The sequence below is a fragment of the Lepisosteus oculatus genome, chromosome 3 (genome assembly GCF_040954835.1).
Source record: "Lepisosteus oculatus isolate fLepOcu1 chromosome 3, fLepOcu1.hap2, whole genome shotgun sequence".
Classification (NCBI taxonomy): domain Eukaryota; kingdom Metazoa; phylum Chordata; class Actinopteri; order Semionotiformes; family Lepisosteidae; genus Lepisosteus; species Lepisosteus oculatus.
The window spans coordinates 7,784,727-7,796,424 of NC_090698.1; the positions used below are offsets into that span (position 1 = coordinate 7,784,727).

Below are 11,698 nucleotides of genomic sequence, written 5' to 3' on the forward strand. Positions count from 1 at the left end.
ATCAAACTGCCTGTGAATGCTCTTGATTCTAGGGATTATAAGGTCAGGAATCTGGCCCATGGAGCCTTCCGTTACTTAGAGCAGCTGTGCAGCTTTCAAAACTAAGTTATGTTATTTAAACCAAAACAAAATGTGGGTGGACAATGTATCATGGCTCTGTGGCTAAGGATCTGCGCCTGTGGCTGGAAGGTTGCTGGTTTAAATCACGCAGACGGCACCTGAGCAAGCCCCTTAACCCCAGCTGCTCCAGGGACGCTGTACAATGGCTGACCCTGCACTCTGACCCCCAGCTTCTCTCCCTGTCTGTGTGTCTCATGGAGAGCAAGCTGGGGTCTGCGAAAAGACAAATTCCTAATGCAAGAAATTGTATAGGGTTAATAAAGTGATGTGATGTCAAATTTGTCAAAACGGTAGCCACACGTCCGTACAATGAGCTTGCAGGTAAAAGCCAGCTCATTTTAGTAATGATTAGTAACACTTATATAGCGCTTTTCTGGACACTGCACACAAAATGATTTACAGGTAAGGGGGAATCCCACCATCACCACCAATGTGTAGCACCAACTGTACAACGTGACAGCGGCCGGAGCGCACCAGTATACTCACCACACACTAGCTACAGGCGAGGAGGAGAACAGAGCGATGAAGCCAGTTCATTGGGATTATGGCGAGGCCATGACTGGTAAAGGCCAGGGGGACATTTAGCCAGGACAACCCCAGTTAACACCCTTACGCTTTTCAAGAAAAGATGTTTAAGGACCACAGAGAGTCAGGAGCTCGGTTTTACATCTCATCCGATGGCTGGCCCCTTGTTTTTTTGTACAGTATAGTGGCCCATAACTGTACAGGAGCATAAGGACACAAACAGACTGGAGGGTGAGCGCACCCTACCAGTCCCACTAGCACCTCCTCTTCCAGCAGCAACCTTAGCTTTCCCAGGAGGTCTCCCATCCAGGTACTGGCCAGGCTCACACCCGCTGAGCTTCAGTGGGCTGCCAGCTGTGAGCTACAAGGCGATACAGCCCCTGGCTATATAGCTATCTTACGGCAAATTATTCTCGAACCCTTTAGAAATAGTGCATAGAATCCTTATAATATCCTAAAATCACCCAACTCTTTCTAATGCTATAGACGTGGACTTTGAGAGCCGTTACATTCATTATAACATTTGTAAGTGGACTGCATTAAAATATCTGGGTTTCCAAACGAGAGAATGTGGCACTGAAGGAAGAGGTCTGCATAATTTTGTCTGCTCTTTGGATTTCTGTGGTGAGATTCTGTGTATCTGAAATTTCGGAAATGCTGAATTGGAAATTGGAAAGCTGAATTTCCCCTCCGATCGTTGCCAGGAATCTCCTGATAAGAGCACGGATGGCATGACAAACCAGCCAACCCAAGACCACCCCAAGCCCTGACAGCGTCCGGTCAACTCCGTACCCTCACTTGAAAGAGTCCAGGTCATGGCTGGTCAAGGCTAGCAGCCCAGGATCGACCCTGTCGGGCTCGAATGAGACTTACAGGCTTGATCGCCTGCCAATAATGACCCCATAATGAGTCTTCTAACTCGCTGATTAATAGATTAATAGCCCACATCTGGCTGTCTTTAAAGAGAAGCTGAAACACGGTGAACAAGGCCATCGCTGGTATCCCCAGAGCACGTCTGCCAGGCAAGAAAAGGCACAGAGCCTCCCTGAATCTCTCTGCCGAATCACAACCGGTTTCAGGCCAGACAAACCTGCCCTGCTCAGCTCCACGTGATCCGAACATCTACAGCAATGCCAGAGGTCAGAGGTCAGAGGTCAGAGGTTGGGAGCCGCGGACTGAAAGCTGTGCCAGGGCTTCCCAGCGGTTTCCCCAAATGTCCTGAGCGAGCAAATACCCCCGCTAGACAATGCGTCTGTAGCTCCTGATTCACAAATACGTAGCGCCAACGATCAAGTCATAAAGCATCACTGGGTGCAGACAACAGTCTCGTCAACACACTTTATATTGTGCTGTTAACACAGCACTTGCCCTGCATGTAATACTCTAATGCACAATGTATATAGGTTTACACACTGCATTCATACACATGCAATGTACAGTGCACAAGGAGAGGTGCAGTTATTTAAAGGGCAAAGCACTTCATACTCCATTTAATATTGCATGTTAAGAAACAATGGAAATGTCCAGTAACAACCATTGCATTAGGGTTCAGAATAAATGTACCACAGTACTACTTCTGCGATCATGCAGACTGGAGTTTGGAGTCCCGGAACAGAATTCTCCTCCTCTGTTGCATGAATCCTTACAGAAAAAATCAGTTTGTTGTCCCATGTTTCCAGAAAAGCTTATCCGGTGCTTTTCCAGTGTGCTTTTCCACTTTCCCCAGTGGACAGCGATTTACCCATCTGTATGAATTTCCAAGGCCATACTCATGCCTAGAGGCCCCTCCAGCCAGAGACAAACTGGACTTCCGGGACGCCCACAGCTTTCCAGTTTGTGGGACTCTTAACGGGCTTTTCCATCCTCTCCCAACTTGCTGTGCCGGAGGAAAGTCCGTTTCCGATCAGGAATACATAATTAATGATGGACAGGCAGGAACTGACCTTGGGAGAGGATGAAATATTTATGTCGAGCTGCAAAGAAATGCCAGCGATTCCGCGGATCCATTTCTCAGCACGGCAAAAGACTCGTTTGACGAGCTCGAGAACAACTGGACAGCGCAATGGCCAACGAAGGGCGGGCAGATTTTTAATGCCTGGGAAAATAACGCGAGGGAATTCCGCTCTGCCGCCCGACCTGAAAATGACGGTTTCAGGTTTGGACAAGGCGATGCACACCCCTCTAAAACCGACTCACATAGGCTTCGGACAGTCCAACAGAGTCCCGCAGCCCATGTGACGAAAATAAAACCAAGTCACACACACGAACGGAGTTCGGGGGCGGGAGGTGTTGTCGCCTGCTCTAGGTAACGCCAAGTCGCCACCTGCGCCGAACACCGCAGCCCGGAGCGGTGGGCGCACACACACACAGCGCCCTGACCTCCAGCGCGGCTCAGGCCATGGGAGAAACCGACAGGACTGGCACCCAGGCAGCCCCCCCCCTCCCACCATGACCACCACTGACCCGTCGCGTCCAGAGCGGATACGCGCTCTTCAAAAATGAAGATTGCTCATGCAGACCAGCGGACACACCAGGCATGTATTTCACCAGGCAAGATGCACCACCTGTTTCATTTCATCCCGTGCCTTAGATTTCATCTCCGCGCCACCCCACCCCAAACACACAACACGATTCCGTATCACTGGATGCGGTACTGCAGAATTATTACCGTGTGCTAACAACATCCACCCTGCAGATACGTGCAATGCTAACACCGTTTCAAACAGTAGCCCCGAACCCCGACACCTGTGCTGGTGTCTTGTTTTCCGAACCCACTGGCCCAGGTGGATCCCCACGGAGCGACTCCCCTCTCATCCATCTCCGCCTAGCTGAGCTCCGAACCCTATCCCTGCCTCTCGCCCGTCTTTGCTCTCGTATTTACCTTTTTATCGATGCGGACAGTGAAGACATCCCGGTCTCGCAGCGGCTCACGGCTCAGTACAAGACCGTGGTTAAATTCCTGTACCGGCTGATTACGCTGGGCGGTTCGGTTCGAGTTCGACAGGCCGATCAGCTTTCCGCTGCGCGGATGCAGCTCCGCCATCTTCGCAGGGGCGGCCCGTTCGCGACGCCTCTTTACGACACCGAAACCAAGCGCGGCTCGCAACCCGCTTCGATTAGATGGGAAGACAGTTACGACAGTATCTCTCGTTTGACGGCAGAAGGTCAAAATGGAATTCTGTCACTTCACTTTACAGCAGAGTGTCAAAAAAATCAATTTAAAGCTCTGTGGCAGTGCGGGTGCATGTTTTTTTGCTATGTGCTTATATTACTAGGGGTCGCTTTATTCAGTTGCGAGGCTGTGGGCAAGAAAGAGCTATTGTATTTCATTCTGAAGCAAGAAAACAATCCGTTCATTTGCACTAATCGCCATAAATCACTGGGCTGCGATACCAGTAGTAAACAACAATAACAACGAAAACGAAAGTGTGAACGTTCCCTGCCTTGTAAAATTGTTATTCTTAAACATACAATTATTGACAGCAAGGGCAGATATAACTGACACAGGTTACTTACATTCTGGGAATACAGATATAAAAACGAACAAAGACTACACATTTTCAGAGCAGCAAAAACATGTATACAAGCATTATTAATATAATTATTTAAATAATCGAAACTGTTTTTACATTTTTGTTTCGGATGTATAGATAGATATGGCTTTGTGCGTTAGGTACTGTACTGTGCGGCGCTGTAATCAGAAGTAAATTTGTTGACAGCAGGTCTTTCCGTGAAGGGCGGGGCTGAAACGTAAGCCGCGCTGCAGAGTGTGACGTCGCAACCGCCGCTTCGCGTGATTATCACGTAATAGTTAAAGAAAAACTAACAGCACGTTAGTGAACTTTGCATTTTTAGGTGTGTGAAGAAGTGAAACAAGGATCTTTCAGAGCAGTGGGTCAGCCCGAATTAGGTAAAAGCTTTATGCTTGCGTAATGTGTTAAGGTGCATATGTTTATAAATTTGTGTTACAGGTGTGGAGAAGTGAGATTATTTTTTTTTCTGATGCACATGTTAATTCTAAATTACAATTATGTTGTGTTTAATTCTATGTTGCAGTGTCTGCCTTCAGTATTAACATCTGCATGATGCTTGAACAGGTGTGCAGTTAAATGCCTCCTTAAGTCGAAGAGTGTCCCCATCCCTCAAGCTCTTCTCTTTGGGGTGCAAACTAGGTTTTTGGGTTAAGACATGCCTACAGATTGGGAACCCCCGCCTCTATGCTGTGTCAAGAGCTGGATCGCTGTGGTGTGGTGGGGAGAGACTATGAGCCCAGATCAGATGATCTGGCATGATCAGATGACCTGGAGTGAGTTTTAGAAGAGTCATCCAGATCCATCTGGGCATTTTGGCAGCTAGTAGTTTATTTAATAATCCAGGGGTCATGTCCAGCCATTTCTCGAAACACCCCGATCAAAGGTCATCTTTGCTTCTTTCTCCTTCCTTTTTCCCCTCTTTTTTTAATGTTTGAACACAAATCCCAAGCAGGAAAAGAGTAGAGTAGTAGAGTCATTTTTTGCCATATGTACACATACATTGGAATTCTGAATCGCGCAGATCTCTCGGAACATACACAGGACAACAGGCAACACCACACGATGCAGACAGTACATCACAAACATAATAACAACAACAGGTACAAAAAATATGTCATAACAAGACAAATAAAACCACAAAAAAACATGGAGTGCTCAAAATAAAACCCAAACCCATCAAGCCTTTCCTGGCCCTCTGTTGTTTTGTGCTAGATGGACACAGAACCCGGGCGGCCGAAACCCTTGAAAGGGATTCTGAAGAAGGACCTCTGGGATGCCGACGCCCACCGAGACCCCGAGCGCCTGGTGCACAGCGCCGAGTGCCCGCTGAGAAGCCAGTCGTCCCCGGTGCCACTCACGGGCCTGGTGAAGCACAGCCTGGGCACCAGCTGCAGCCTGCCACTCAGGGGCATCCTGAAGAACAGCAGCTCCAGCGAGGAGGCGGGGAACGGCACTCCAAACCACAGGTGGCGCCAGCCCGCCCTCTGTGCCACACCAGGGGGGCCCGGGTTCGAATCCGCACACAGGACACATTTACTTCTTCACACTCCCCGTCTAGACCACCAGGTCTCAATGGCACCGTGAGACGCTGGGAGCATCCGGAAATGGGCATGCATTCCGCAGGGATCACCCCAATCCAGTCTCTTTTTCTCCAGCAGTATCACCTTCAGCTGAGGTTGCTATGAGGACACTGGAGTGTGAAACCTGCCATTCAGTTCCACTTGTCTCCAACAGAATTGAGATCTGGGGTATAGTCCTAGCCAGGGAACCTGATTTCATAGGATCCTCTGCTTCCTGCTCCTGATGTACAAAACCAGTGTTGTCGTGTCACTGAAAGAGTGTATTCAGTAACAAGTGTGTGGGCAGTTGTCACTGGTACCTGTGGAAACAATCAGCAGCAAACCTGGCTGTATACTTAAACCTACAGAACTACAAGAAAGTTCTGTGGTGCAATGCTAATTACAGTGGATCAATAGCAATGCAATCTAATCCTCATGCTGCAGTTACACAGCCTTTCTCGGCTTCTCCAGGAAGAGACAGAGGTGGGACGAGTGGAGCATCTTGGCCACGAGAGCTTATTTGCCCAGCAACGACATACAGAAGCTGGACCATGAGGAGCAAAGATCTCCCAGCATGTGAGTACATTGGAGGCTGTGCTTTGATACATTTACGTTGGTGTTTTCTCACTTTTACTATGGTTTTCAACAGGTCTGACAGTAAGATAAGATCAGATCACTTTATTGGCCATATGCGATTTCTTGCATTAGGAATTTGTCTTTTCCCATCAACCAGCCTGCTCTCCATGAGATACACAGACAGGGAGAGAAGCTTGGGGTCAGAGCGCAGGGTCAGCTATTTATATATACATAACACTGTAAATGGACACCAAAACATAGGCAGATTCTGCTGTTCTGTCCTGTTCATGTCTCTGACTCTGCAGAACCAGCGCTGTGATGTTGGAGGGTGCAGGCGGCAGCACATCTGGAATACAGCACACCTGCATCTGTCAGACCAAGAGGTAGACAGATTTTGAATTTGATTTGTATCCAATAACGGCTTTCCAAAGCAGTCCAGCTTCTGCTGCAAATGCTGTTGCGGATTTCATTTCCCCCGCGATTTACTTGAGCTAATCACTGGGAGAAATGCAGTCCCTTTGTCTGGTGGCATCATTGGTGGCTAGTTGAAAAGTAAGCTGTGACACTCTGCAGGGCTGTGGCCCCTCCAGGAGTCTAGTCGCTCACGTCTGCTGCTCCAGGGTGTCGGCTCTTTACACCCAGTGCAGGCCAGTGCCCACTGCAGGCGGGCGCTCTGATCGGTCGGTGTCTGTGCCCAGGAAGAAGAGCCAGAGCTGGGACGAGTGCAGTATCCTGGCCACTCAGCCGCCCAGCCTTATGAGGGTGGACAGTGCAGACTGTGCTGGGACCAGGTCAGCTTCTCTTGCGCTCCACCTGAATGCTCAACAAACAGCAAATCCATTCTCTATTGTCCAAGTGTATTGCCCTGCAGGGACTGACTGAGGAATGAGCCCTTCATACCTCTGTGTGCTTCTGTGTCCTGAACTCTGTGTTTTTGTGTGTCTTTGAGGTGTATCTCTCTGTCTCTCTGTGTGTCTCTGTGTGTCTGAATCTCTCTGTGAGTCTGTGTGTCTGAATCTCTCTGTGAGTCTGTGTGTCTGAATCTTTCTGTCAGTATCTGTGTGTCTGAATTATCTCTGTGAGTCTCTGTGTGTCTGAATCTCTCTGTGAGTCTGTGTGTCTGAATCTCTCTGTCAGTATCTGTGTGTCCGAATCTCTCTGTCAGTATCTGTGTGTCCGAATCTCTCTGTGACTCTCTGTGTGTCCGAATCTCTCTGTGAGTCTCTGTATGTCTGAATCTCTCTCTGAGTCTTTGTATGTCTGAATCTTTCTTTGAGTCACTGGAGCTTCTCACTTGGGGCCACGCAGCCTCATTAGCACAAATCTCCTTCAGGACAGTTACAATGGAGCAAAAATGCTTAAAATAATGAAAAACCCCTTTGCTGTTGAGTTGGAAAACTGGAACAGCTGGTCACACTGCAGCCCTGACCGAAACCCCCTGTGAAAATGTGCCTCAGCACAGTAACCAGTCAGCCTTGCCACTGGCTTTGCCCATTGTTTCTGACGCGCTGTACTGTGGTGTCCATGCAGCTCTGCCGAGACGGATGGCGCCATCGAGGGCACGTGGGAGGGCAGCGCCAATCCCGCAGCCCCCCAGACGGGGGGGGCTGCAGAAGGGGAGAGCAGGGAGGAGGGGTCCGGGGCTCCGGGGGCGTGTTTCGGTGAGCAGTCCCACTCCGCTCCGCCCAGCAGGAACACTGCTGCCCAAGAGGCACACTCATGCCATCCAGCTCCAGCTATCATTCCTCTTCGGAGGTTCTGCAATATTTTGCAATCAGCGATTATTTTTTATTTTATTAGCACTCTCCCAGCCTGGATATCCCATTCACTATTCTTCTTAACGCCCACTACAGGACCATTTCCAAACGGTCAACTTAGAGATCAAGTGGTTTCTTTCCCTGCCTGACGAACAAACTGAAGCTCAGAAACGTGCACCAGTGCTACTTTACACACAGAACACGGCGAGGCTGCTGCAGCTTTCTAGAACACATACATATATTTAAATACTTTAAAGCATAAATTTAAATAATTTAAAGGAAAAACACTGAGCAGTTCATACAACCCCTAGAATACAGCAGCAGCACAGCAGAATTTGCTTGTTGGTTTCTCTCTTGCACTGATCACACACAAATGAAATGGAAAAAAAAGAGCCCCTTGACATGTCTAGTACAACATGATCCCAGTATCAGGTGCCAGTGGGTCTGAGGGGTTAGAACACATCGGTCATTTGACCCACCAGATTGTCCATCTGGAAAACCAAACACAGTGCTTGATGGTGGATGATGGTTGCCTTTGGCGGAAACCTAATTGTCACATGCTGGGTCTGTAAATCCTGCTTCGCTGGGTTTGTCTGGGCGTGAGAGTTGACCCACGTGCCCCAGTTCCGCTGGCAGCGTGCAGACCAAGTGGCGAGACACCAGGTGCTGGAGGAGGCGTGGAGAGGTCATTAGAAAAGGCTGCTCTGTCGCTTGTGTGTACTGTGTGTGTCTCGCAGGAACCCCGAGCTTCGAGGAGCTGAGGAGGGCTTTCAGCGACGAGGGCAGGCACGTCAAGCTGGCCCGGGACCTCCTGCAGGAGGAGGAGGAGGATGAGATGGAGGAGCCGAAGGAAAGGAGCACTGTCCCCACCCTCTACTACTGCACCAACTGCAACTGCACTGCCCACAGCTGGGAGCTCCCTCGGGGCTCCCTGGACAAGCCCACAGGTGCATGGACTATTCCAGCAGCTCTATCACCCAGCAACTCTTACAGGGCAGCCCACTGGAGCTCAGCAGGTGTGAGCCTGGCCAGTACCTGGAGGGGAGACCTCCTGGGAAAGCTGAGGCTGCTGCTGGAAGAGGTGTTAGTGGGGCCAGCAGGGGGCGCTCACTGCGTTATAGTGACAAGGACACTATACTGTAAAAAGGCGCTGTCCTTCGGATGAGACATAAAACCGAGGTCCTGACTCTCTGTGATAATTAAAAATCCCAGGGTGTTTCTCAAAGAGTAGGGGTGTTACCCCAGTGTCCTGGCCAAATTTCCCACAGGACTTTACCAATCATGGCCTCCTACTAATCGCCATCTCTGAACTGGCTTCATCACTCTGTTCTCCTCCCCACTGAGAGCTGGTGTGTGGGGAGCGTACTGGTGCACTATGGCTGCCGCACATCATCCAGGTGGGCCTGCACACTGGTGGTGGTGGAGGGGAGTTCCCATTACCTGGAAAGCACTTTGAGTGGAGTGTCCACAAAAGCACTGTAGAAATGTTAGGGATATTATTATTAATATTATTAGGGTAGACCAAGGCTCTTGGTCATTAAAGATTCCTTGGCAGTATTTGGAAGAGTAGGTTACCGGCACAGATATCTTGACTAACAGTTTGCCAGAGTCTTGTTTAACTTACCTGAGTTTCCCCCTCGTTTCAGCCAGTGAAGAGACATCTTCACCTCTTCACCTGATGCAGGTGCAGAATGGGAGGCAGTGAGGTTTTGAAATCACTGTATACCAAAAATACAAAGACCTGTTAGCCATTTCGACCCATTCATCCCATAATGCACTGTCTGTACCTCTCCCTGCCATCAGTGTCTCTCCTTCTCTCTCCTCCAGGGGCAAAGACGGATCTGTTTTCTTCGGATGAGGACTGAAGGCAGCACTGCCACCGCAGATCAGACTGCTGGTCTCCTCCCCGCCTGTCTTCAGCAAAAGCCTTAAAAACACACCCTAGGGGCTCGTTCCAAAAGTGTCTCCTGTTGTTCTTTGGGCTTTGAGTGCTTCTGACCGGTTCTCTGGTTTCCTGCGCTCTGTTCACTGTGACATGGAGTCTCCTTTTAATTGCCCTTTCCTCATCCCCCCACAAGCTGTCCACCAGTCTGACCCAAAACCCCGATTCTTCAATCAAATAAACAAAAACAGTCCGACAGACTAACCTTAACCCTCACCCTGACAACCACTAGCACTGTTCTTCATTCTTTTCAAAAGATAAATCAATAATAATAATTCCTTACATTTATATAGCTCTTTTCTGGACACTCAAAGCTCTTTACAGGTAATGGGGATCCCCTCTACCACCACCAGTATGCAGCTCCACCTGGATGATGCGATTGCAGACATAGTGCGCCAGAACGCTCACCACACACCAGCTCTCACACCAGAGGAAAGCAGAGTGATGAAGCCAGTTCAGGGGGGGGGGATTATTAGGAGACCATGATTGATAAAGGCCAGGGGAAAATTTGGCCATAACACCCCTACTCCTTTCAGGAAATGCCCTGGGATTTTTAATAACCACAGACAGTCTGGACCTCGGTTTTACGTCTCATCCAAAGGACGGCACCTTTTTACAGTGCTCCATTACTATCTTGGAGCACTAGAACCCACACAGACCATAGGGTGAGTGCCCTCTACTTGCCCCACTAACACCTCTTCCAGCAGCATCCTTAGTTTTTCCCAGAGGTCTCCCCTCCAGGTACTGGCCAAGCTCACACCTGCTGAGCTTCAGTGGGCTGCCAGCTGTGAATTTCAGGGTGATACGGCTGCTGTTGTAAATATTTCAAATATTTCATTTTCAACAGGATGAGAAGAAGGCAGAGGGACCTGACATGGCAAACGTTCTGTGACTTACAGTAGCCAGGTTATGTTTCACCTTCATCAGGTGTTAACATGTTGATGATTTTAAGGAGACTGGAAAATCCTATTTGGTAGCAGACTCCTAAACACAGAAGCCTCATGATCCCTGTATTCTAATGAATTTCAGAAATAATGAGTTTCTTTCTTTTACCAAGACCTACTTAGGAAAGCACTGCAACACAAACATATTCCACTAGAGGGCAGACAAAAGCTGTTCAACAGTGTACAACATAGGTCAAAAAGCAAAATTGCATAATTTCAGCTTTGTTTCCCTCTCTTTTCCAGAGGGCTTCATAGACTTACCCCACACACTGGGAAGGGATGTGTGCTTCTTTGCTAACCAAGAACTCACTGACTAAACCCTCCTTAACATGTTTGATTATCAAAGAAAGTAATGCTTTTGTGTTTTGAAAATCTTCAGTATGGAGAAAATTGTTTTCAGATTGGACATTCTTAGTCAGGAGAGGCTGCTGGTACCAAAACACATACTTGTACATGTCCTCTAGATGGATCAAAGTGGACCCAAAGCTCTGAACAAATGCCAGTATCAATACATTGAAAGCCTTAATGCAGTTCACTCAGTTTCACTGGCGAGTCTGGGACTGAGTCTATCAAAACAAGGTTCTTCATCTGGAGCTATGCCACCACATTTCCAGTGCGTGTGCGTTAACTAACAGCTATCCCACCACATTATTCCATGAGTGTGTGTTTATCAGGAGTTATCCCACCACAGTATCCCGAGTGTGTGTTTATTGGGAGCTATCCCACCACATTATGCCGTACG

General features: G+C 48.7%; 2 protein-coding genes across 5 annotated transcripts in view; one reads left to right on the plus strand and one right to left on the minus strand.

Annotated features, from left to right (window-relative positions):
• Positions 1–4,269, minus strand: part of neurl4 (neuralized E3 ubiquitin protein ligase 4) — a 28,037-nt gene extending 23,768 nt beyond the window's left edge. Inside the window, exon 1 of one of the 3 annotated variants that reach the window (XM_069186570.1) lies at positions 3,527–4,269. In XM_069186570.1, coding sequence (XP_069042671.1) covers positions 3,527–3,688 — 162 coding nt within the window. In that variant the 5' untranslated portion in view covers positions 3,689–4,269. The remainder of the gene's footprint in view (positions 1–3,526) is intronic. The other 2 variants (XM_069186571.1, XM_069186569.1) reach the window with 2 other exon arrangements.
• Positions 4,270–4,471: 202 nt separating this feature from the next.
• LOC138232767 (uncharacterized) lies at positions 4,472–10,228 on the plus strand. Of its 2 annotated transcripts, none has more exons than XM_069186586.1 (8): positions 4,472–4,555; positions 5,391–5,644; positions 6,182–6,313; positions 6,619–6,696; positions 7,012–7,104; positions 7,844–7,974; positions 8,808–9,017; positions 9,898–10,228. In XM_069186586.1, exons 2-8 carry the CDS (start codon positions 5,391–5,393, stop codon positions 9,933–9,935), a joined length of 936 nt encoding a protein of 311 aa, XP_069042687.1. In that variant the 5' UTR covers positions 4,472–4,555; the 3' UTR covers positions 9,936–10,228. The 2 variants fall into 2 exon arrangements, with proteins under 2 accessions (XP_069042687.1, XP_069042688.1); XM_069186587.1 differs by having other exon boundaries at positions 6,209–6,313.
• The last annotated feature ends 1,470 nt before the right edge of the window (positions 10,229–11,698 follow it).